Source organism: Cyprinus carpio, chromosome B1 (assembly GCF_018340385.1).
Source record: "Cyprinus carpio isolate SPL01 chromosome B1, ASM1834038v1, whole genome shotgun sequence".
Classification (NCBI taxonomy): Eukaryota; Metazoa; Chordata; class Actinopteri; order Cypriniformes; family Cyprinidae; genus Cyprinus; species Cyprinus carpio.
Window position 1 is genome coordinate 9,859,365 of NC_056597.1, and position 25,406 is coordinate 9,884,770.

At 35.8% G+C, this 25,406-nt stretch overlaps 3 protein-coding genes across 3 annotated transcripts; 1 reads left to right on the forward strand and 2 right to left on the reverse strand.

The window, feature by feature from the left end:
• Positions 1–4,265: 4,265 nt before the first annotated feature.
• tnip2 (TNFAIP3 interacting protein 2) lies at positions 4,266–8,830 on the reverse strand. The gene is made up of 6 exons (XM_019109813.2): positions 8,067–8,830; positions 7,301–7,594; positions 7,111–7,200; positions 6,645–6,923; positions 6,402–6,518; positions 4,266–5,734 (listed from the first exon to the last, which is right to left on the reverse strand). The coding sequence occupies exons 1-6, from the start codon at positions 8,385–8,387 to the stop codon at positions 5,492–5,494; spliced, it is 1,344 nt and encodes a 447-aa protein (XP_018965358.1). The 5' UTR covers positions 8,388–8,830; the 3' UTR covers positions 4,266–5,491.
• A 1,731-nt stretch (positions 8,831–10,561) lies between these two features.
• On the reverse strand, positions 10,562–12,942 carry LOC122135852 (dentin sialophosphoprotein-like). The gene is made up of 9 exons (XM_042716525.1): positions 12,676–12,942; positions 12,511–12,579; positions 12,355–12,402; positions 12,195–12,257; positions 11,882–11,911; positions 11,743–11,778; positions 11,581–11,613; positions 11,403–11,468; positions 10,562–11,318 (listed from the first exon to the last, which is right to left on the reverse strand). Exons 2-9 carry the CDS (start codon positions 12,562–12,564, stop codon positions 10,863–10,865), a joined length of 786 nt encoding a protein of 261 aa, XP_042572459.1. The 5' UTR covers positions 12,565–12,579; positions 12,676–12,942; the 3' UTR covers positions 10,562–10,862.
• Positions 12,943–15,201: 2,259 nt separating this feature from the next.
• On the forward strand, positions 15,202–24,534 carry LOC109091266 (SPARC-like protein 1). Its single transcript, XM_042716524.1, has 11 exons — positions 15,202–15,369; positions 16,195–16,250; positions 17,097–17,159; positions 17,633–18,565; positions 19,258–19,360; positions 19,669–19,790; positions 20,143–20,263; positions 20,428–20,564; positions 20,777–20,925; positions 21,503–21,651; positions 21,818–24,534. The coding sequence occupies exons 2-11, from the start codon at positions 16,197–16,199 to the stop codon at positions 21,844–21,846; spliced, it is 1,860 nt and encodes a 619-aa protein (XP_042572458.1). The 5' UTR covers positions 15,202–15,369; positions 16,195–16,196; the 3' UTR covers positions 21,847–24,534.
• Positions 24,535–25,406: the final 872 nt, after the last annotated feature.

Here is a 25,406-nt window from a genome sequence, read left to right on the forward strand (position 1 = left end):
TCGTTTTTTTTTTCTTTTTCTTTTTTCCATTTGACTCCATCTCATAACACTTATAAAATTCCTAACCTTATCCAATCAAGGGGAAATACAACACTGACTGCAGATCAACATGAAAGGAGCAGCCTAACACCCCTAATTTGCATGACTTGGCACCTTGCAAACGGGTCCGTCCCCATCGTTCTGGTAAGAACGGATGCATGTGAAACACCACAACCTTTTTCAATCGGTGTTTACAGTTTTACACTGACTGCATCTGATTACTTCAGCAATCATAACAGTGATAAAAGTAATAACAGTTATGCAAACATTCTCGAAAATTTGCTCAAAATGTGAGGTGAAATCAGGTTTATTTTGCTTGGTTTTCTTTCCTGTGACTTTATTACCAGGGTGTGGCAGGTACAAGTCAGTGAAAGCATTCTTTCCAATCCAAACAGTGAGCATCATTGGAAGCATTATGCAGTATTATTGTTGCTGCTGAGAGGTAAGTGCAAGTTGAAAGTAGAAACCATAAAATAAAAGTATTTCAGATTTTATCATTTGACGCTACTTATTTCAGGTAAGCGTGCCCTACTGAATGCATAATGAGATAAAGGTGATATTTAGGTTCATTTTTTTAGATAATTTCAGCTTGTCAAGTTGATAAGAAAAAAACTAACAAAAACTACTTTTGATTTTTAAGTTAGCATAAAAACTGAAATGGACTTCCTTAATGTTCCTTTTGTTTATGTGCATATTTCTCCGGTTCACATTATTTCAAAGGAAAAAATAGTGCTTGTGATATTTCCTCAAACTAATAATTTTCTTTTATATCCCTGTTTTCATTAGACCATTTTAGGCGGATTACTTTTCTTCTTTTCCTCTCAATAATTTTAAGGCTTGCCCTGTCTGACTCCTCATCTTATTTTGGGAATTTAGGCACGATATGGTTAATTTGAGCCAAACTTTGATGCATTTTGGTGACCCCTTTTTTAGGAGTTTGAAGTAATCCTTTTAAAAAAAATTTACTATCAGTCATTTTTAAAATAATAAAAAAAAATGTTCTTTTTGCCATTATCAGAGATGGTTCAGAAGTTAGATTTGTCTTTGTGTATAAGGTGATAGAATTTAGAGGTATGTATGTGATTTTGGCTTTTTCACTTCCAAATTGCAACAAAAAGTGAGATTACCTCATTCTTCAAAAAATGTATTGGAATCCTGTTTTAAAATAGGAGGGAGGGCATATTTTAATCTTTGAAACCACTTGACAGACTATTTCTAAACTTATGACTCCCACAGAAAGGGAACTTTTGTCACTATCCGTCATCATCAAACTTTGTTTTATGTAGGGCCTTTTTTTTTTTCACTTCCTGCCAAAAAAAAAAAAAAAAAAAAACTTCTTTGCTGTGGTGGAACGCCTACCTTCTTTTTAGCATGAAACAAAGAAACAGCTATAACAGGTTAGGTGAACTGTTGCTTGTCTTGTTCCGGAAGAGATGATCTCATTTCAATAATTGATAGAACATATTTATGCATATTTTTAAACTGCCGTGTGATCCTAAATAGCAAGCATAAAGTATCACAGTTTCCAAGAAAATATCTAGCTACATGTGTTAAGTCATGTTTAACAGTGATCAAATATATATATTTTAGTGCAGTAATTTTACAAGTTAAAGTAAACAAAGAAAGAAAGAAAGAAAGAAATCACTTAATTCAATATATGTATTTATATAATTGAAAACTGACCACGTGTTTGCCTGGAAAATCGGAGAATGAACAATGGGAGATTTTGTGAATATCCTGGTAGTGCTTTTGTAAGTCTGCCCAGTTTTAGTCACCCATGATGCAATGCTGGAGTTACCTCATTTATGTAAAATCTTTTTTACTAAGACATTTCTGGTTGAGGCCAGATTCACTTTGTACTTTCAACATGAAGTTTAAAATAGTTGTTTTGACTGAATGAGAAGTGCAACTACACAAGATGATATATCAGTACGTAAAAAAATAAAAATAAAATAATAATAATTATAAAAAAAAATAAAGAATCTTGTCTCCCATACTAAAAATCAGGAAAAAAAAAAAAGTTTTGCATATGACATTTGGATATTATCAGTAGAGTGCAAGATAAATTGACTTGGCATACACATCCAAATTTTTAACTGTGGAATACGTGTGGAGCCTAGTCATCTACAGTCAGTCTTCCAAAGCAAGACTTGGACAATAACAGGGTCGTAAAGAAAGTAAGAGCTGGGCTTATTAAATAGAAATCAAAGATTGGAGATGAGATAGTGTAGTTTGTAATCACTGGTGAAGATCTTTTCATTGAGGATGGCCCAGAGCTGGGGAGAAACTCAAGAGGGAAAACCCCCATCGTTCCACATACTGGAATTGACAATAGCGTTCTGTCTAAGTGCTGATCGCTCTTATCAAAAAAATAACACAACAGGCCATGATAACTCTTAACACAGTCGGTAACAACAACAATCTATGTTAAATAAGGTGCTGCTCTTCCAAATAAGCACTGAAGTTAGCCAATGCTCGGGAATTCCCTGTTTTAAAAGATTAAAGCCCATGTTTATCCATTTTGGCATGGCATTTTATAAAGTTTTCCCTCTCTGAACAATGCAGCGGGTAAAGTTAAGGATAATAATGGGTAAACAAGATCCACCGTGATAGACTGTTACATTTTTAAATATCAGTTGTGGAGCTAATTGTGTAAGTGACATTTGGTTTTTCTGCGAATAGTTATACTGTAAAAGTCATGTGATCGTGTGACCTAATTATTTCCACTTTCTGAAGGTGGATTTTGGTGTGTGTGTGTGTGCTTTTCTGCAGTAGATGTGTGGGTCTCACATTATTGTAGGTGTGTATGAAGTGTGTATGTGGGGAATCCCTTCCAGCCTACCTTTCACTTCTCCAAGGAAAAGTTTTCGTAAAAGAACAGAACTACAGCGGGGCCCACACATCCATCACTTCTTTTCGCATCTCCAGTTACGTTCTTCACAGCAAACACAATCTTCTCTATGACTTCACAACAAATGACTCCTGCTGGTAGAAAAATGACACGCTACGGCCATGAGTATCTACCAAAGTGTGTGCTTGTGCTTGAGCGACGTCATTTCGAGAGTGGTGACTTGACTGAAGTAGAGAGCATGAAACTCCTGCTGGAGTTTTCCCTCCTACCCCCATGGCAGCTAGATAGGGTCGTGCGTCTGAGCTCATCAAGGGTTTATTGACTCAGGGGACTGTGATCTTGTTTGTAATCTGAATATGGGCCTGTACTTATGACCAGTTTCCCAGATATAACACAAAGGTGTTGATTAAAAAAAATTTTAGGGAGATATTTAGGAGCTAAATTACGCTTTGAGTTGACAATTCAATTCCCAGAATCACTCTTCAGAAACCGCTTTAGTGATCTCTGTATTATAAAGATTGTTAGCAAACACCTTGTTCAAGAGAGATAAAAATAAATCGCAAAGAGTTATTACTGAGGTATTTTATGTCATAGAATAAATGTAAAAAAAAAAAATCTTAAGCTTGTGTTATAACCCTTTGACTTCAGAATGGTTGAACCAAAGGTGCTAAAATGCTAACTCATTTGTAGCTTTTGGCCTACAAAAAAATACATCCACCCTATAGCCCTCCATGAAATTAACTAAATTCATGACCTGATATCTCACAAAACCACATATGAATGCACATAAGGTTTTTCCAGACTGTCACCAATGGTGACTATATTTAAATTATTGTCACACATTTTCATAATGGCTTGGATAATGTCTTATTGGCCTTTAATTACAAACTATAGCAGCAGTTTAGCTTGGTACAAAATGTGTATATAATGTTTAACATTAGGAATTTAGATTCTGTGATATTAGTGTTTGTACAACACGGAAACACAGTGCATCTAGTTTGTTACAGACACTAGCCTTGTTTGGTCCCATAGCCTCCTCCCCTTTAAATAGCCAGTCCCGCTATATCCCTCTACCCGACAGTCGCCTGCTTCTCTTCTTCTATTTACTTCCAAGCCTCGGGACAGCTGAGAATTTGCTGCAGTTATAGCCTGTCCATTCAGTTGTGCTTGGGAAGGGGGTTTCCACTACTTGTGTGCACACACACACACACACACTTGCAAATCCAATGGGACTTGAGATTAATGCTTTATGACACACTATGCCTCATGATCTTGCCAGCATTATCACAACTCTCTCAGTGTCTGGTTTCCCATATCTTACTAAAAATTACCTTTGACTGTACAAGCACTCACAGACACAAACAAGATTACACAGTTTCAAGAAGGGTCCAAACAAAGCAAATATTTTATTATAAAAATAAATCCTCCTATAGTTATCACGTTTCTCCGTCTTAGTTTGGCATCTCTGTGATATTTTCTTATTGTCAATTAATAGTTTTGCTGTTAGTGCCTTAAAACCCCGTTAAAGTTTTTAAAAAAGTGCAGCAATAGGAGGCCATTTTGTCATAGGCAGCATCTGAGACGTGCAAATTTCATGTCTCAATTTACCAGGATGTAGGGAACTTCCTCTCTTACTTAAAACTAGAATGTTTTCAACTGCAGAGGGGGATCGAATGGCAAGTACCTCACAGTCAAAAGGTGCCTTACACTCTGAGAATGTAATGACATTTAAAATCGGAAACTAATGTTTGAGATATATATATATATATATATATATATAATATATATATATATATATATATATATATATATATATATATATATATATATATATATATAAAATTATGTATACGTATGTATGTATTCTGGTACAAATTAAAATTTCTGATTTAAAATGTAAGCCCAAGGCAAATAATAACAATACACTTAGAAATAGACGAAAAATGAAATATAAAAATAGAACAATAATCTTTACAAATAGCACCATAACAAAAACTATGAATGATATTCAGCAGTCTAATAATAAAGAAGCTTATGTATTAAATATAAAAGGTTATGTACTTTTATCATTTGTATTTGACAATAATTAAAATAGCAAAAAGTGCAAACCAGCTGATAAAGAGAATACACATTGGTGAGGTATATGATACCAATTTTACAATCCATCTGAATTATACACCGATCTGCAATACAGTATTAAGCTAAATTTGATTGAAACTCTAAGACAAAATGTACCATGCTGAAAACCATAATACCCAGTGACTTATAAACCACAAATGCTTAAGATTGAATAACTTTTCATAACCAAACCATCTGCGTCCAATGACAGCCATGTGAGTAAGCCTTTGAACTGGGAATGACCAACCCAAAGTCATATCTTGAGTCCTATGCCACAAGCGACCTTCTAAACATCAACCAAGCCCACAATCGAAAAGCCAAGCCTAAAAACCCCCCAAAAAAGCTCTTCCTTCGACTCCATCCTGTTTAAACGTGCCCCTGCCTTCATCAACACCCTGTCAAACATCCCATAGTCTGAAAGCTTGTAGTGATTCTGTCCTCAGTGCTTTCTGTGCCCTGTGAAAAGTCAGTGAGGTGAGAGACTCACAGCTTGGCACACTCGTCCCAGTGGTTAAGGTATTCGGTCGCGTGCTCGTCGTCATACGTGGTGAGACAGCGAGGGCACTGCAGTTCAGCGGCTCCCTGCGGTGCCGTGTTACTGATAGTCCTTTTTGAGCTTGTTTCTGGGGGACTGTTTCTTCGCGGTTCGGCAGTGTCCATCTGTCGGTGGGGACCTTTTTTTAGGCCCATGTGAAGTCGCCGTGAGGATGAGGCATCTTGGACGCTCTGAGAGATGAAGACACAATGCGTGTTATTTAAAGTGAATTGGATTTTAAGGTCTCATGCTGGTCGGGTTGCACTGAAAACAAGTGGTGACCTAAAAATCATAACTGCTCTGGTTTTAAGTCAAAAATCTAATTTGATAAGCTGAATCTAATATATTAAATTATACCACCAAAACTACTTTTATGGGTTAAATCATGTAGAAATGCGGTTTGTCACTTCTTCCAGTGTGATAAAGAAAGGGCGGGAAAATCCAGCATTTAATCAAAAAAGTATTGTGTCACAAATCATCAATGTATTTTTCTTTTCTTTTTTTGACCCCATTATGTATCAAAATGTTGTCATGACAGACTTCTCTTTGATGATATTTTCCAGACTTCTCAAATAATTTAGTCCACTTAAAACCTACCCATCAATGTTCGACTGCACACTCAAATTTTCAATGCAATGCCCACATCTCAAAATCCAATAAACATCTGTACTCACTCTATATATTCTCAGATGTACATCAAGAAACTGAAGAAAAGATTGGATGCTACTTCAGTTTCATCGTGACTTAAAACAATCCATAATATTTTTAAATAATTGTATTTATAAAGAATTTAATCCTTTTTAAATTTAAAGCTTTTCTTTCTTTTTTTTTTTTTTTTTTTTTTTTAATGAGACTTGCCTGTGTGCGTATTTGCAGTTGAAGTCGCCCAACTTCATCTTGAAGGTCCAGGATTTTACCCTGAGCCCTTTCTCGGTCTGCCCTCTCCGATTTGAAGTCCTCAATATAGGCCAAAACCTACAGGAGAACAAGGAAGGCTTTTGGTTTATGGGCAGCATGCCAAACAAAACTACTTCTCTCCTTTGTTGTGAGAAAAATACAATGACTTCCTGTTTAAAAGGAATTCAAAATAATGATAAAGACCTGCTGCTCAAGCATCTGAATGCGCTCCTGGTCTCTTCTTTTACTGTCATCCCTCTCTCTGCTGAGTCTCTCGCACTCCATCATCTTGTCCTGCAGGAGGCCATTGAGCCGCGCGATCTCCTGCTGGAACAAAGCCACGTTGCCCGCAGCCGGAGTTTGGGTCAGGGTCAGACCTGCGGATGCCAGACCGTTTGACTCTTTCAACTTCTGACACAAACCCCTCACGTACTCCTCTCTACTGGAGTCATACTTCTGCCACTTTGAGTTTAAACTTTCCACCTGAGATGGAACAAAGGCATGTATTTATGATGTGAACAGACAAAAATGACACGACATTTTCCAAGAATATTTTACATTGTTGTGTCTTTCCATAAAAGGTACTGAGGGACATTTTCTGCAAATGAAATGGGTAAAACAAATGTCTGTGGGTGATGATCAAATAACAGTTCCATCATGTGAGCCTTACATATGCAACTCTCTTTTTTAGCTGGTCGTTCTCCTCTTCTAACTTGCTGATGATGACATTTAGATGGGGAACTTCAGGGGAATCTTTTGTCTGATGAAGATACAAAAAGCAAGGTCAAATATGGTTGTTAAATAAAGTGTTTTAAAGGTGGTCCAGATGTTGTAGAATGCTGATAGTTCCCCAAACACACCTCATTTGCTTGAGTTCTCTGATCCGTCATGGCTGTCTTGCTTTTCTCTTTCTCCAGCCGTCCCAAAAGCTCCTGGCACACCTGCACGGTGGCCCCCAGCTGTGTCCTCAACTGCTCGGCTTCTTCAGCGAGAGAGTTGCAAAGGACAGCCCTGGTGGCCTGTGTCCGATCACTTTCGGCCAAGGTGGAGCGCAGTCGCTGGATCTCCCTTTCTTTCTCCTGATCAGGCCTTCCCCTGATGGTCTCCAGCTCTTGATCCTTCTCCTTCAACTTTTCTTGCAACCTCTGGATCTCCTGGAACATGCAAACAGTCAGAAGACCTTTTCATGCCCATTTCCTGACAGGTGAAAGTGAAGAAGACATTCACCTGCCTCACCATATCTAATGCATAGTCTGAAGTATTCATGTGTTACTAAACAAATGTATACTCATAAACTGAAAAATACTACTTAAATTAGTTTGCTCTTCTTAGTTACTTTAATCAGGCCGGTCTGTTTTAGAAGAGTTTTGGGTACTTTTCAAATGGTAAGACTGGTAGACCATCAGTTAGGACCACCAAATCGTTGTAGCCTAGGCTGGAAAAAGCTCTTTTATTATTATTCTTATCATGTTTTCTTGATTAGGGAATTCTAGTATTTTACAAAGAAGGTTTACTTTACAGTGCCTTAGCTGGAAAGATGTACAGAGAAAAACAATCAACTTGACATCTTGTAGATGATTGCTTAGGAGAAGCAGGAAGACAAATGAAAAATGTCTTTTAACTTACTGTTTTACTGGTTTCCAATCTCTGGGCGGCGTCTGCTTCTGACTCCTTGAGGTTTTGTTTTAATTTGCAAATTTCCTTACACAAACTCTCGATGAGAGATTTCGACGGCCCTACAATATAGGGCTCCTCTCCCTCTATGACCACTGTTTTATCATACTTCCCCAGTCTTGCCTTCAAATCGGCAATAATTCCGTCTTTGGAGGTGACCAATTGATTTAAACGAGCGATTTCTTGTTGTGTTTCGTGGTAAAATGTGTTGAGTGTAGAGCAGCTGCGCAACTTCGCCCTCAGCGCGTCGTTCTCTCTCTTTATCTCATCCATTCTGAACAATCCGCTCGCGCGTTAAAAACAATACATAAAGTTCGATTTTCCCATAGATTGCACAGGTTTGAGTGTCATAGGCTTACTAAATGCGTCTGCTGTAGACCTAAGGCAGAAAGCTTCAGCCTGTGAGAGCTTCACTCAATTTCGAAATTATCTTATGAAGAGGGGATTTCCTTGCCGGGACTTCCCCATCTCAAATTGGGTATATTTTTTTGCTCGTACTTCACATTAAACGTCAAAAAATAGTTCGGTAACAGCCCCTCTTTTGGCATCAAAAGAGTTAATAGTCGAGTCGTGTGTGGTTTAATTGAGATTTTACACATTTTAGAGACAGTTGCCGCGCTCCTCTGTGTGATATCAGGTTTAGACAGTTCAGCTTGACGCCGCCTGGTGCGTGTGCACGAACATTGCGCGCGACCTGTACTTCTCAGCCTACGCGACACGGTGAACTAGAGTAGACTGTTTCCTTCATTATAATATAGGGACGTTCTAGTTTGTCGCGTCGCTCACGGACAGAGTAAAACGCAGTGTAATGGGACTTTAACACATAAAGTCCCTTATGTAGAGCGAGTTGAACTTGGCTCACTGGGACAGGTGGCTTTCAGAAAGACATAGACTTTTGATGAAGTTAAGAAGCTTAGGCATGAATCTGATGAAAGTAGGGGAAAGTAAAAGTAAAAAGAAAAAGAAAAATTCCACATTTTTTTAAAGGGATAGTCCACCAAAATATGAAGAATAATTTTTTCACCCTCACGTCTTTCCAAACTTTGCCTTCTTCCTTCTGCAGAACACAAAAGAAGATATTTGGAAGAATGTGCTGGTGACCAACCAGTTTCAGTTCCCTTTGACTTCCATTGTATTTTTTGTCCTACAGTGAAAGTAAATGGAACTGAAACAGGTTGGTTACCAACATTCTTCAAAATATCTTCTTTATGTTCCATTATTCCAAACTCTTACACGTCTGAAATGGGTGTAAATGATGAATCTTCGTTTTTATGTTGACGATCCTTTTAATTAGCCTACAATTTATGAACATTTGGCCTACAATGTAAACACAGATACACTCAGAGAGAGAGAGATTATACTGCAGATTTTTGACTAAATGTTGCTTGCTTACCCCAAAACAATTTGACAATGATGCGATGCAAAATGAGTGCTGCGTTCATTTTGAGAACATACAAAATGAGTATTGTTTAATTTGATGGTATCATATAATATATTGGCAGCTGAGCAGCTAACCGTAAACTCAGAGGAAAATAGTATCTGATAGTTTTATATTGTCTTTTTTAACTGGGGAATCTGGCAAATTCTTATTATTATTATTATTGCAGTCTCTAAAAACCCCATTATTTAAAGTTTTTACCCCTTCTTGTCAAAATGGATAATGCCTGCCATTATCTTGGATCACATTGTGTCAATTGTCTAGACAATGAAAACCAATGGTGCTTAGTCTGTTATCTGAAGACTGAACCATAAAAACAGTCATTTTAATTATACAGTAATTAACAAACTTACAATGTCTAAACCCCCATTCTTAGCGTAAGGAATCTTTATCCCTCTGCCAAAAGCAGCACACATGAAACGGCAGAAAGTCCCGCTCAGCATGTAATGTTTGTGTGAGTTTGTGATGTTCTGCCTAGGGAAACCCCACAAGTTTGCCACCATCTTGTGGTATCAAAACAGCAATGACATGCGTTTGACAGACATGATATATTACTTATGAATAAGTTAATCACACACACACACACACACACACACACACACACACACACACACACACACACACACACACACACACACACACACACACAGCCTAATAGTTGCAATATTCCTTACTGCTGAAAGTGCTCTTTCATAGCTTGATGTTACACAACAGCCATTTCAGCTCTCTAAACACATTTTTATTGTTTAGGCATGCTTGTGCAAAGGTATGAACTAAATCTGTAAAATTATAGGCAATGAAGTTGGTAATTACTCTTGGATTGCATTAGGGCAACCCTTTCATTTTAGGAACGTATGGTGCTTGCATATGCAACTTTTAGCATTAAGAATTCCTGGGAAATACAGGACTCATGCAATGCTTGACTTTTTCTTTACTTTATTTATTTGAAAATGGTTAATACCAACAGTATAAATAAACAACTACAAATTCTATATAAAAAATACTGCACACAACTTCAGCTCCAGAGATATCCAATGATAAAAAGCAAATATTAAAAAAAGAAAGTATAAAATAAAAATATCAAATTATGCCTACAATGTGTAATTTTAAATTAAAAACAGACTGAGGTACCTTAAAATACAGTATTATTAACATTTGTTTAATGGTTTATATTAATATTATATAGATTTCCTTACATAACCTCCTTTAAATATTTTCCTTAATAGAACATTCCCATTTTGATATATTCCTGGGATTTCCACTTGCAGATATCAGAGCATTGAGACATAAAATGATGTCTTAAACGGCTGCTAGGGCTCAGTGACATCAGGCATTAGGATGCCATTGAAAGGGTCGGTTGCACCATCATCACCGATATCCTGAGGAAAGTCTTCCTCGCTGTCACATTCTTGGCTGTCAGCCCCTGGCTGGCACTCACTTAAGCGACTTTCGCTGTCCATTGCACTGTTTTTGGACTCTGTGCTTTCACTGCTACTGCTGCTGCTGCTGCTGCTGCTGCTGTTGCTGGTACTGTACTCAGTTCCGTCAACAATATAACTGTTTTCAGTGCTTTCACTTGTGTCCACACTGTTATCCTCTTGCTTTGTGTTTAGAACAGCCATTTCCTGGCTTTCACTTGAAACACTGCTTTCACTTTTTTTTGATGCGTCACTAGTGGATTTGATGTCATTCTCGTCTGGCTGGCTGGTCGCTTGCACAATGGCATTGTTGTTCTTATGAACCCATTTGAGGGTGTAGATCCAGCCCTGTATGAATGCATTATGATGGTCATTATTCCTGTGTAACCACACATGTTTGTTGTATGATGCATGAAATTGGACGTTCCTTACCTTACGAACGTTCTCGTTACTGCTTTGAGTGTTATCTGATGTCAGTGCAGTCTCACTTTTTCCAATCTAGATAAGCACAGATGACAGAACGTGGGAGAGTAAACAGGTTATCAATTTATCTGCAGTCAATACGCTTTAGAGCATGAGTTTTAGGCTGTATTAAAGCAAAGTAACTTACCAGACTTTCCACAGAATGGCTTTCACTTGAGATCTTGAAAAATAAAAAATAAAAATATATATATATAAACAAACATGGTAAGACATTTGCAGTCATATTGATCTGTTTAGTCATTTTTTTGTAAATTTGTGAAAATATGTGAAAAGTAATTATTAGTTATACCGGTTCATTAGAGTCTGATTCAGTTGATTCTGAGCTCTGTCAAGAAAACAGAGAAGGTGAAGTGAGCCTATTTTCTTAACAGAAATATATTTAAATATTTTCTCATTAGATTTGTTGACATAATAGTCTTTGCACTTACGCTGCTGTCGGAGACAGTTTCCTTAGATTTCTGCAAATAAATAATGCATGTATGTTTTATTTGTACATTATTCTTTTTAGTAAAGACTATTAAAATACTTAATGCTGTACAAAAAAAAAAATATTATTATATTTTTTTTTCTGGTAGAAATTTGGCATGGATTTGCATACATAGTTGGATATTCTTGGGATAAGAAAACTTTTTACCACGACTAACTGATACAACATTGAAAACATACAGTTGTCCCTCCTTCTAGATACACATTTAAGTTATTTTTTTATATATATGATGTGGAATTTGACTGAAAGCGCACCTCATCTGAAGGTTCTGAGGTATTACTCTGGTCAGAGGATTCAGATATTGAAGAGCTCTCCGACTGTGGAATATAAAAAAAATTATAAGAACAGCATTACCTAAAACATTATTTAAAAGTTACCACAAAGTTTCTTTAAAATAAATTGAGCGTCACTTACAGAGTTGGATGCATGTTGAATCATCTCCATAGCCATTTTATGCAAGATCTGTGTGATAATTCAAGAAAAAAAAAAGAGAAAAAAAACATATTGTCACTCTTTGAAATGTATGGAAAGACAGAAGAACATTAAAAGTTTATTCACAGTAGTACTCACTGGATTAGCATAAGCTGCTCCCAGCAGACAGAGAATCAACATGGCAGGTTTCATTCTGAAATATAAAATCTGAAGAGCAAAAATGTATATAATTGATTATGCTTTAACATTACTTTAAACATTTCTGCTTAAAAATAATGCATTGGGTAGGTATGAAAACCTTACCTTTCTCTTCTCGTAGTCCGAATGCAAAGTCCGAGAAAGCAGAAGAGTAAATGAACGAGAGTACTTTACAGAGAGTGTTTATAGCTAAAGACTGAATTTAATGGTATGTCTAGAGAAAGCGCTATTTAACAGGCTGACTCCTTCATTAAGGTAACAGCATCACTTCCTGCTCGCCAACACTCAGATTACTGTGGGGGCACATTAACTGGAGCTGGAATATACAAGAAAATGAGAGTGCCACAGTAACAATGTTTACATAATGCAATGGCACACACTACAAAACTTCCTCTCCTGTACGTGTCTATTTTAAGGTGCTAAACTATAGGGTGTGTGGCCTCTAAATACTGAGTAAGAGTACTGTCTAATCCCACACTGGGACAGGAAGTCCATAATGAGAACATTCCAACACGGAGCATTTTTTATTATTTTCCATAGACAATCACTGTATATACCTTATTTAAATTATATATGTTTATTATGGATACAAAATGTTGAAAACGACAAATGGCTTATTTCTTTTATGATAGCTTGCTTATATAAATATTCCTGTATAAACTTGTCCGTACACAGTGTTTTTTTTTTTTTTTTTTCTGCACTTCCTGGATCTCCATATTTGGAGTGCTACTGTTTTTTGTTTTGAGTCTATATGTGTGTGTATGAAGTGAGTGGAATATTTCCTTTTTACAAACATTCCTCATACTCATAATCATTGCAGTGTACCCTAAAACCCACAGTGCAGCAAGATGTTTACTGATAATAGCATAGAGGAAATGTAAAACAATGCAACTTGGTTCACTAATGAATATTCATCTCTTGCAATTTGAGTGGAATTTGCTTGCAGTTATAATTAGATTTCCTGATAAAAGGTGGATATGGAAAAGTTCGATGTGAGACAGATGAAACTGAAAGGGTCTAATATTCAAGAGCTCAAAATAATGAAACGGGGAGAAATATTATTAGTAGTAGTAGTAGTAATTGTTGTTCTTATTTTATTATTATATTCTAATATTCAAGAGTTCTAATATTCAAGAGCCCAAAATAAAGAAACAGACAAATATTTTTTTTTTTTTACTAGTAGTAGTGATGGTTGTTATTATTATTGTTATATTCGAATGTTCTAGAGCTCTAATATTCAAGCGCTCAAAATAAAGAAACAGAGATAATTAGTAGTAGTAGTAGTAGTATTAATGAATGTTGATATTGTTCATGTAAAACTTCGGAAAATTCCAAGGTGTTTTCTAAGGTGCAGTGTTGTTTTCCTATCTTTTAAATGTTTTAAGATGTTTATTGGTTGCAAATTCTAAAGATATACACTACTGTTCAAAAATTTGGGATCAGTAAGATTTTTTTATATTTTTTACCGAAGTTTCTTGTGCTCATGAAGGCTGTATTTATTTGATCAAAAATACAGGAAAAAAACCTGTTATTTTGAGAAATATTATTGTAATTTAAAATAACAGTTTCTATTTTAATATACTTTAAAATGTAATTTATTTCTGTGATCAAAGCTGAATTTTCAGCATCATTACTCCAGTCTTCAGTATCACATGATCCTTCAGAAATCATTCTAATATGCTGATTTATTATCAATGTTGGAAACAGTTGTGCTGCTTCATGTTTTTTGTAACCTTTTATGAATATATATATAGTTAGATTGTTGCATATTGTTAGAAAAGATTTTAATTTTAAGTGCAATGTTTCCAACATTGATGATAAATCAGCATATTAGAATGATTTCTGAAGGATCATGTGACACTGAAGACTGGAGTATTGATGCTGAAAATTCAGCTTTGCATCACAGAAATAAATTACATTTTAAAGTATATTAAAACAGAAAAACAATATTAGAATTTGAAATAATATATCACAATAGTACAGTGTTTTTCTGTATTTTTGATCAAATAAATACAGAGACTCCCTAAAAAAAAAAAAAAAAAAAAAAAAAACTTACTGATGCCAAACTTTTGAATGGCAGTATATGTATATAAAATAAATAAAAAAATCTAATTATAATGTAAATATTTTATATTTCATAGAGAGAGAGAGAGCGAGAGAGATAAGTTTTATTTAAGTAAACCCAAACGAACTGATATTCTGATACTAAAATAGGTGCACAGTTAACAAAATACTGGTGACAGCCAGTTGGCAAAGATTAAAGGTCTGCAAAAACGCTGGGCGCCATCTACAGGTGGCTTTTAATATCTGCTTTTTGCTTTGAATGTCAAAATTCCCTCAAAGCTTCAAGATCTAAAAAAGCTTTAAGATCTGAAAATCTACCAAGCACCAGGAGGTCTCTTTGTTCTCCACATAGATGTATTAAAGGTTATTTTTTTTATTTTTTATTTTTTTTTAGAAAACATAACTAGTTTGTTCAAATAAAATGTTAAATAATTTCATTCCAAAAATGCTTATCCACTAGAAACATTACATACATTTGTAATGTTTGAGTATGTTTAAATTGTAACGGTGTGTTTTGGAGTGACTCTTCATCGCTCTGTTCTTCTCCCCATGCACCACCCACCGAAGCTTCAGTTAGTTGTGTCTCTTTGAATGTCCGGGTGCAGATGAAGGGCATCTGATATACAGTGCTGAGGGGGAGGCAGAAAGGAGTGAGAGGTACTTTGACTGACTGCCTCTCGGTGACTCTCTGTGACTTGAAATTCCTCCCCTTTTATCGGCAACATTACAGCTCAGGTAAGTCTCAAATTTAAATTTATAGCGAATTAATTAAATGATCACTTCTGGAAAAATAATTAAGGTAAAATGAAATAAAAGATATTGCAAAAAAAAAAAAAAAAAAGTGATGATGCATATCATGTTTATCTATCAATAACAATATATATTTTCATTTATTTGCAGTTTTTAATTGCTGGAGATTCTTCTAGCACAAGTTTAATCTGTTTATTTTATGTTAGTTTTCTGAAAGTACAAAGTTTTACACGATAAATAATCAGGAATTAAAATATGCACTGTGAAATTTAAGTCATTATTATAAATTTACTGTGCATTTTTAAAACCAAAAAAAAAACCATAAGTATTAAAATAATTTAATAATGAAAAGTTATATATCATCTTTTGGCATGTATCTTCATGCCATTGCACCCCAGTCATTGTCCACATCAACATGGCCAATAATGGGCACATTGTCTCTGTGCAGGAAGCAAAAAGCTTGTGTACTTAGTCGACTCTTTTTCCAGTCTAGTAGCTTCTGATGTTTGCTTTGCCCCTCCGGACTTTGAATGTGACTTTTGAGTGGGGCTCATCTCCTGGGCCCTGTTACCACGACAACTGAGGCGGCTGATTTATGCTGGGGTGTCATGGCAGGAGTACGTCCAGCATACAGATGGAGAACTCTGAACCCTGTGTGAGAACGGCCCAGAGGGCAGAACAGCAGAATTCTTAGATAGAAAGAATAGAGAATGGGGACATCATGTCACTTTTTCAGGAAGTTTTAAGATAGGAAAGAGGACTCTGCTGACATCCATCCATATTCCATACAAATTTTTTTTTTTTTTTTAGAGATGAAGAAAGACCTGTTTCTCTTCTGCTTTTTGGTTTCAGCACTGGCTGCATCTGTAAGTAAAATCTCCAAATATTCAGCAATATTTCTATAAGCCCACAATCATGTTCAAAGGTCAAAGAATCAAGTGGAATCAGACACCAACCCAAAAGACGTTTCCAAGAACATATTTCAAAGAAAAAGGTTCAAAACGCAAGCAATGAGGAATATGCATGCTGGGGAATTTGAGACAAGGAGCTTTTAGAGAGTCAATCAAATGTTATCAAGTGTGCAGAAAAATCAGCGGGGACATTGTAAGCTGTAATGAAATCTGTTGTAATATATGACCCGAGCCAACAGAGAGGGTTTGACATAGCTAATCACAAACATGGCTATATATTATTCCATTGTCTTACTCTTGGGATTGGAATGGGAGTAGACTACCTCTTAAATGGAGTTCTGCTGGGCAGTAAATCAATCCCACAGTCCCACGGTTGGTGAAAGGATAATTGTGTAGATTTAAAATGACAAAATGCCTCGCTTAAATCATAAGACCGAAGCATGTTTTTCAGTTCAGCTTGGAGAATGTAATGTAAATGGACTCTCAGCATTAGTTACTTATCAGGAAATAGAAAGACGATACTTCACTGGCAAAATATCTGCATTCCTGCAGGAAATTACAACAGAGTGGTTAGCCATAGATAATTTCAAACAATTGAGTTGGAAGGATTACATAAACAGCAATGTAATTTCATCTTGGTATAAATTTGTATGAGTCGTGCAGCTGAAACAAGATCGGTTCTGGGTAAATACAGTTTGGTCTGTAAATAAAGCAGTGAACATTGTGTGCAATAATGTGTGCCACATCTATGCAAAAGCTATGCTGAAAAAATCTATCTATCTATCTATCTATCTATCTAAGGTACAAAGTAATCCACATGGAAAAAAGCAGCATGTCAGACACAACACAACTCCAAAAGAGCAGGTAATCCTTAAAAAGATTAAATTTATCCGTAGACCTTAAAAAAGTACATGTACTTCTGCATGAAATTGTGTTTCCTATAGTTTTCAATAATTTTTTCAACCATGTGCAATTATTTTAATATATTTATAAATTATGTACAAGTATACATTTGACATGTTTAAAAATATATATTATTATTATATAGAAAATATAAAAAAAAATTGTTCAAAAACTTTGATTCATTCAGAAACAAACAACTGACGTCTGTATGAGAGAGTCATTAAATTATTCACTCAACTCATTTGTTAAAGAACACTAATTCAATCAAAATACATATTTTTTTATTTATAAATTAATACAGGATATATAATTTGCTTTCTTGAAATTTGTCAGTCAGTTATATGTTGCTTAAATGTATGCTTTTTAAAAACAAATAAAAAATCTTCATAAAATGATAATAATTATTATTATTTTACTTTTTTCATTTTTTTAAGCCAGGGTCAGTGAAGCGTCATGACAGTAACGATGGAGTTCTGCCCACATTTCTGCCTTTTGAGTCCAGCACACAGGACCCAGAGGATGAGGACAAGAGAGAAGAGAATGAGAGCCGTGTGGAAATGAAGCAAGCAGAGGCAGAAGAGCTTGAAGTTTCAGAGGAAGGTGAGAAGAATACACCTTTGCTCCTGAGTGAGGAGGCACTGTCTCAGCTCCTACAGGTCCCCGAGGAGGAAGATGATGATAGTTCAAAAAAAGACAAAGAAATGAAGGAGATGGAGGAGGAGGGAAAGAAAGATGGAGAATCTACGATGAAGAATGAAGATGGAACTGAAAAAAGAAATGGTGAGAAAGATGTAGAGGATGCAAATGAGACCGACAGCAGTACTGAGTCAGAGATCCCAATTGATTTGGACTATGCAACTGACCGTGATGCTTCACAACCACTACCCACCAAGCTAGAGGAGGTCAAAGCTTCAACCATCAACGCTAAGGAAAAAGAGACAGAGGAAACAGCTGAAGATGTGATTCCCACAGTCACAGTGGACTATGATTCTCAGCAATCCAACACTGACTCTGAGGACATTGCAGAAGAGCAGGACGTGCCAGCAGAACAAACCCAAGATGAGCCTTTACAAGACTCTGAGAATGACAATGAACAAGAGAAGAGTGATCAACAGGATAAGAAGAACAGCAGTGAATCTGAGGATGCTATTCTTTCTAGTGGCAAGAAGACAAAGAAGGAGAAGAAAAAGCAGAAGAATGAAGGCAACAGCCATGGAAAGAGCAAACACAAGAGGCTACGAAACAATCAGCACCTCGAGAAGATGCAGAGTGACCAAGCAGAACATAATCATAGGAAAGACCCAGAAAAACTGGAGGAGCCCACTGAAAATACAGAGCCTAAAACCAAAAAGAAGAATGGGAAATGGGTACAAAATGCATCACACATACAGTACATTATCTAAAAGTAGATGAGAATTTTCTAGATGAACACACAACCGGACTCTAAGCTTTTTACAATACATGCTAGTACAGTATATAGCCACAGATTAATACTTTAAATGAATTATAAATGAATTATTAGTACTTAGTTAAAGAAGTAGAGGCTAAATTCACTAACCACCGCAAACAGTTTAACTACATGCTATTAACACCATATGTAGGCTATTTACACACAGTGCAAGCAAAATTAATGATCTTTTTATGCTAATTGCGGCTCAAACACAAAAGCCAGCAATTCTGAAGTAAAATGTTCACTGATTAGTGCTAAAAGCATGTCCATATTTCTCTGAAATTTTATTACGTTGGTTCTTTCTCTATCGCGACATTTCACAAGATAAATATTATTGTCACTGAAAGCCCTACTGAATATGAAACAAAACCCTAAACCTGTAACTATTAGCATGAAAAGAATCACATTTAAGTTTACATTTAGTAGGTAATAAATTGGAAGTCTTACATAAGAAAAAGCTTATTAAAAAAAAAAAATCTTATTTGAAAAATCATGGTTAGTTTAAGCAGGTGCTCTAGTTTAAAGTATTTGAATTAGGCCACATATTTTTAGTATATTCCCTCCAAAGTCTTTGAAATGTTTAAATGTGTTGGTTGTGCCTCTTTGCAGTCTCGCTTGGTGGGGATGAATCCCATACAGATCAGGGCCGCTATGGAGCTTTACCCTGACATTCGACCCACCCATCGGCCCAGCGGACAGGGGTTGTCAGATGGTGAGTGTTGTTTCAACATTGTCTCCATAGCCCTGAATTCCTATTAGGAATCTGCTGAGCAGAGTTTTTCTTTAACATAGACTGTTAAACCGCCCTGGCTTAAGAAGTCAATGAGAGCCTTAGCCCCTGCTTTACACTCTATCCAAACCAACAGAGGCAAAGGAATGCTGGCACTTTTTTTATAGGGTTGTTATATATTACCCTTATTAGATGTCTCTTTGAAAGCTTTTTAAAGCAGCAGTGGATGCTTGATTTGAGGATACAGTATTTGACAAGATATTTACACATTCTTTCATTGTTTTATCCAGACCCCTGCGAGAACTTTCGCTGTAAAAGAGGAAAGACGTGCAAAATGAATGATGAGAACAAACCTGTCTGTGTGTGTCAGGAGCCGTCAGAATGTCCTCTCAGTGTAAATGATTTTGAGCATGTAAGTATACGTAACTAGTTTAATTCACATTCAGCTGATTTCAGTAAAACTGCTTTAACTTCCAAACGTACACTTTCAGAAAAAAAGGTTACAAAAGCAAAAAAGTACATACTCATTTACCCCTAAATTGTACATATTAGTACCTTAAAGTTGCATATTAGTACTTTAAAAGTACACATTAGTACCTTTTGAAAAGGCACTGCCCCAGTGACAGTTTTGTACCTTCTGAGAGTGAAGTTACAAATTCCATTACAGATTAAATATATATTCAACAGATACCAATTGAAGAAAAACGTATAATAATAATATTTGCTAGTACTATGCTGTTGTCATTGGGACATTTTCATTGTAGGTATGTGGAACTGACAATAAGACATATGACACATCCTGTCAGCTTTTTGCCACCAAGTGTGGCCTTGAGGGGACCAAAATAGGCCACAGACTTCACCTGGATTACACTGGATCCTGCAAATGTAAGAAATACTGGTATTCTTAATACTGGCAAACACTTCAATATAAACTCAACTAAAATATTACCACGTCATTTAAATGTCACAATTTCATAATTCTATACTCTTAATGTATATCTACAATTCTTTGACTTTTGCCCATTTTTAATGCCTGTTTTATCTGGTAGTTATTCCTCCATGTCCAGAGTCGGAGCTGGTGCAGTTCCCTCTGCGTATGCGAGATTGGCTGAAGAATGTGCTTTTGCAATTATATGAGCATGAATCCATGTCTCCTGGCTTTCTCACAGCTAAACAAAGTATCAGGGTATGTCTATCAAAGATACTGGACTGATAGTTTTTCATCTAGATATCACATGTCTCCCAAAGAGACAAACAGTATGTTTAAAACAATAAATGGGAGACAAATTCTTTTCAGCTCTCCAACTTTTGACAGTAAAATACACAGTGTTGATGTACTACTTTGAAAAATAGCCCTTGAATGAATTGATTACAGATGATGAATGCTGTGCTCAACAGGTTCAGAAGATCTATGAGAGTGAGAGACGTCTTCATGCAGACGATCACTCCGTTGAGATTCTACAGCAGGACTTTGAGAAGAACTACAACATGTACATCTATCCAGTGCACTGGCAGTTTGCACAGATGGACCAGCATCCTTCAGACAAGTGAGGGCTGTGTGTTTATACAGACTTCTCCTTGCAATATTCATTAGTTTATCAGAAAGGAGAGATATTTTGTCTTGCAGCCAGAGTTTTGACCAAAAGACTGATAAAAATATCTCTGATTCCCAATTAGACAAGAACATGCAATTTTGGGAAATTCTCTGCAGTTTGGAGCTCTACAGTATGTGCATACTGTATGATTGGTCACGAATGGGCAATTCGTGGGCAAGACGTCTCAGGCAGAAACTATTCTAACTCTGACTTACTCATACAGGACGTTCAGTAATATTTTTAGCCGGTGTGAGGATGTGGTTGAGGGACATTTCCAGAAAAAGACAGACTTGGTGCCAATATCCTCTACAACGTCAGTGGTCAGACAGAGGCTGCAGTGTGGGGGGAAATCTGCCTACGAACGATTTACTTATAAATGTCTAGATTTACTTATAAAGAATATAGTGTTGGTCTTTCAAATGGAGTTGACAAAATATGCTTATAAGATTTTCTTTCTTATGTTAATTAAATTTTAAACAAATTGTGTGTGTGTGTGTGTGTGTGTTCACCCCACATTATACTGTTGCAGGTTTCTTTCTCACTCTGAGCTGGCTCCACTGCGTGTCCCCCTAGTTCCAATGGAGCATTGCACCTCAGTCTTTTTCCAAAAGTGTGATGCTGACAAGGACAAACTGGTCTCCTTCAAGGAGTGGTGCAGCTGCTTTGGCATTAAGGAAGGTAAGACTGTTTTGAAGGCCTCGTCTCAAACAGCTCAAAGTGATTTTTGTTTATTATTCATTCACTTTAAATGCAATATTTATGCACATTTTAAATAAATCACAAACTTAATACTGTAAACAAACCTGGTTTTTCAACTTTTTTTAATATATTTTCATTTCTACAGATGATATGGATGCCAATCTGCTGTTCTGAGCAAGTGCGAATGCATAAACAAGCATCTCTGAGCTAATAGAAGCAAAGGTTGTCTTTTTTTAAACTAAATATGATAGATATACTGTAACACTGGAGGTCTGTTCAGTGAAATTGTACTGTTTTGTATGTGTAGATCTAGATGGAACAGAATGTCTAAAAACCTTTTTTTGATGCATTATATGTGTAGCATATTGGATATAAAAAAAATAAATAAATAACTATAGTTAATAATTTAGTTGAAAAATGAATAAGTAGTACTTGCAATGTATGCATTCCAGGGGAGAGGTTTACTTAGTGAATATAAACTTAATAAAATAGATTTTATAAAGATGTTGGAAATGTTTCCAGATCATGAAAAAAGTCATTCGTATGTGCTTGTTGTCAAATAATTAGCCTATACGTATTTATTACAAATTATATTAATGGCTTAAATTAATAAATCAGGAATTTATTATTACTATTATTATTATTATTATTATTATTATTAAATCCACCAAGCATTTTATATGACCATGTTAAAGATGGCTTCCTTAAAAAATGATAATGTAATTCTTTAAGACTGATAATGTTTTGAACCCCTCTATTAAAGTTCCAGTTTGATTTGCATCACATGTTTTATGTCCTATGACATAAGCTTTGGAAGCTGTTACACACACTGACAACAGTTACTGTGTTCGAAAAAGAACTGTGTGGGGCATGACACTGTAATTAAAACAAACAAAAAAATGTGTCTAAAAAAAAAAAAAAATCCCTTAGGAAGTCATTAAACTACTGCTGTCAGAACTGTGTGCCTGTGTGCAGTGTAATTCAATAACCATGTGACTTCTGTGAGCGGTTGAGGCATTGCACACAGTCATCCTCTCTGATTAGACTAACTGCCTCACATGCAATGAACACTTTATCATTTGAGGACAATGACCTCAAATAACCTTATATCATCTGTTACATGTGCCAGAAGTACTTCATTTGGAAATTTGTATCTACTAAAGCTGAATGAGACTCTTGCAACCCCACATACGACAAGTGGTTCAGGAATATTTGGATGGATGCTCTGGAATTTTCTTATATTCTTATCTGTAGGGCGAATACATGATCAAAAATATATACAAGAAAGAGTTGATTTAAAAAAAATAATAACTTTTGAACAATTTGATTTTCTCCTTACCATATTCTGTGTATTGGTGTCGGTATCTGCCCAAAACAGCTTTTCACTGGATGCTTTTTCCCCCCAGACAGAGTCAGAGAGTTAAATAATTTTAGTTTGTTTACAGATTTTGCATGCACACTCTGGGTCTCTGTCAGGTTTGATAAGATAAGACCACTTGGTGCTAAGATTTCAGAAAAAGAGTAAACAAATACATGAATAAATAAATAGAGTGCAAGAAGGATTCTGGAGGAAGTAAAAAAAGTCAAACAACAAACTTCACAAGCCAGTGATACTGTTGACTTGTATATGTCCAGAACAAATAAGCTTACTCTAAATTACGAACGTCTGCTTGTGACCATCATGCAACAGTGCAGTCAAAAGTTTTATTGTGCTGATCATAAATACTTTAGACTACGTGAAAAGCTTAAAGGGAAGCTCTCTAAAGGCAGATCAAAGAGAACAATGCATTTGACTAATGAGTCATCAAATTGGAGACATAAAGTGGTCAATATATTTTATTTAGTCATCAAATCAATTTTTCATCAATCTTTAAAGCAGCCTTGCTACTCTTACAATTAAAAGAAATTGCTTGTCTAATCGTAATGAAAGACATATAAATAACCCACTGTGATATTGGCATATGAGTTTTAGCATTTCACATTTATAGGCCTACTTCTATAACGTTGTTGAGGAATCTTGTTTGTTTCTATGTTTACGTTTGTCCCTCTGTTCACTAAAAACAATTTAAAATTCTGTTTAATTAATGGAAATATTTAAACAATTATTTCAATATTTTTATATGGTACTGACAGCACTTAATTTATTTCACGTTTTTCTTTTTTATGCTTCTTCAGAATCAGTGGTTGGCTATAATGTCAAATTAGTCCTCACTAATACATATACAACACCGTTCTTAGGAGTAACTAAACTATATCTCAGTAAAAAAACGAATCGCACTTGACTCAGCAACTGTTGAATGAACTGAATGCCTTAATTTGAGGTAAACACGCTTCACACTTACCATTTTTATTAACATTTAACAAGAAAGTGTATGTTTTCCATGTATTCAGTTAATTTCCTATTTATGTATAGCCTATATAAACACTTATATCTTTACGCACATTTAACACAACAGTAAACATGTAGGCTACATACACATCCACACAGTTAAGAGACTATTTGACAGTCAGAAACATTGATATCTCAATAAATATGCAGTGATAATGCAAATATTTATTGATTCATGGAGCATATGAAGTATTCAAGTTTTGGCATCAAATAGAATTTGAAGAGAGTGTAATCAAGAGAGCTTTGAAGTTTGATGGCTTATTTATGACTTGGATTTGTTACTGTAAACTGTGCTGGCTTACATCCCCATGAGAACAGATATAAATAAAGCAATGGAAATATTGAATTAAAGACTAAAGATTAAATGGAAGCATCTGTCATAGGAATTGTTATTGGATTTTTCCCCCAGTAGAGGGCAGCATTACAATTTTGTTTTAGTGACTACCTCGAAGCTTTTCGAGGATGAGACTTTATAACGGATATTCAAGCATTTAACGTTTGTTAAACAAATACCGTATATTTATTTATTCTGCAAGAATGTATTTCAAAGTGGGCTGGTGTGTGCTTTTATCAAGTATTTCTGAATATGGATTTAAAAAGTCTGTTTTGAGGCTTTCTGGGCTTTTATCAGGTCTTTCTCTGGTTCTTGAAAGCATGTTAGCATCTGAATACAAAAATGACTCTCTTAGGAGAGGATGTTCAAACATGATCCTCGATGACTTATAAAAACCAATGTTAGTGCTGGCATAATTGTTTGGCCGTGGCCCCAGAGCATTGTATGAATTAGATGAAACAGCTAATGGTGTACAGGTGACACTTCAAGGGCTCTCTGACACTTTAATGGAGTACGAACAGGGTGCATGTGAGATGTGCTGTTAGGGAATGCAGTTAGAAATCTATGTGTGTGTATGTGACTGGAGTAGCATCTGACTTGAACATCCCCCTTTGATCCCCCGTCCGGCTCTTTGTGAGAGTTTCCTGGTATCATCCTGTCCATTTAGCAATCGCTGCTCTAAATTACAGAGGCAAGAGGTCATGGGAAACCACGCCATGCATTTGGGAAATTGTGTGTCATTATTGCATATTATCATAGTTATTTTGTGAAACATCATAAAGGTGCTTTTGATCTTTGTATTTATTATTCTTATTTTTTCTTTTTTGGTGTCTATGTTGGTCTGGTATAGAATCTTGATACTTTTTCTTTCTTTGTATCTTTTCTTTTTCTTTTTTAACTTTGATTTATGAATTATTTATAGCCTAGATGAAAAGCCTCAGTATTAGAAGAAGTCCCGTCTCCTCAGGTCATACCAAGTTTTGGCAGAGATTGTCAGTTTATTGATTTCAC

Coding starts and splice junctions, on each gene's coding strand:
- LOC122135852 (XM_042716525.1), bottom strand. CDS start 12,564: ATGAAACCTGCCATGTTGATTCTCTGTCTGCTGGGAGCAGCTTATGCT. Junction 11,779..11,881: donor AAACTGTCTCCGACAGCAGC/GTAAGTGCAAAG, acceptor TTTTCTTGACAG/AGCTCAGAATCAACTGAATC. Junction 11,469..11,580: donor GCCATTCTGTGGAAAGTCTG/GTAAGTTACTTT, acceptor GTGCTTATCTAG/ATTGGAAAAAGTGAGACTGC.
- tnip2 (XM_019109813.2), bottom strand. CDS start 8,387: ATGGATGAGATAAAGAGAGAGAACGACGCGCTGAGGGCGAAGTTGCGC. Junction 7,595..8,066: donor GATTGGAAACCAGTAAAACA/GTAAGTTAAAAG, acceptor TGCATGTTCCAG/GAGATCCAGAGGTTGCAAGA. Junction 5,735..6,401: donor AACTGCAAATACGCACACAG/GCAAGTCTCATT, acceptor TTCATCTCTCAG/AGCGTCCAAGATGCCTCATC.
- LOC109091266 (XM_042716524.1), top strand. CDS start 16,197: ATGAAGAAAGACCTGTTTCTCTTCTGCTTTTTGGTTTCAGCACTGGCT. Junction 16,251..17,096: donor TTTCAGCACTGGCTGCATCT/GTAAGTAAAATC, acceptor TATCTATCTAAG/GTACAAAGTAATCCACATGG. Junction 20,926..21,502: donor GACCAGCATCCTTCAGACAA/GTGAGGGCTGTG, acceptor ATACTGTTGCAG/GTTTCTTTCTCACTCTGAGC.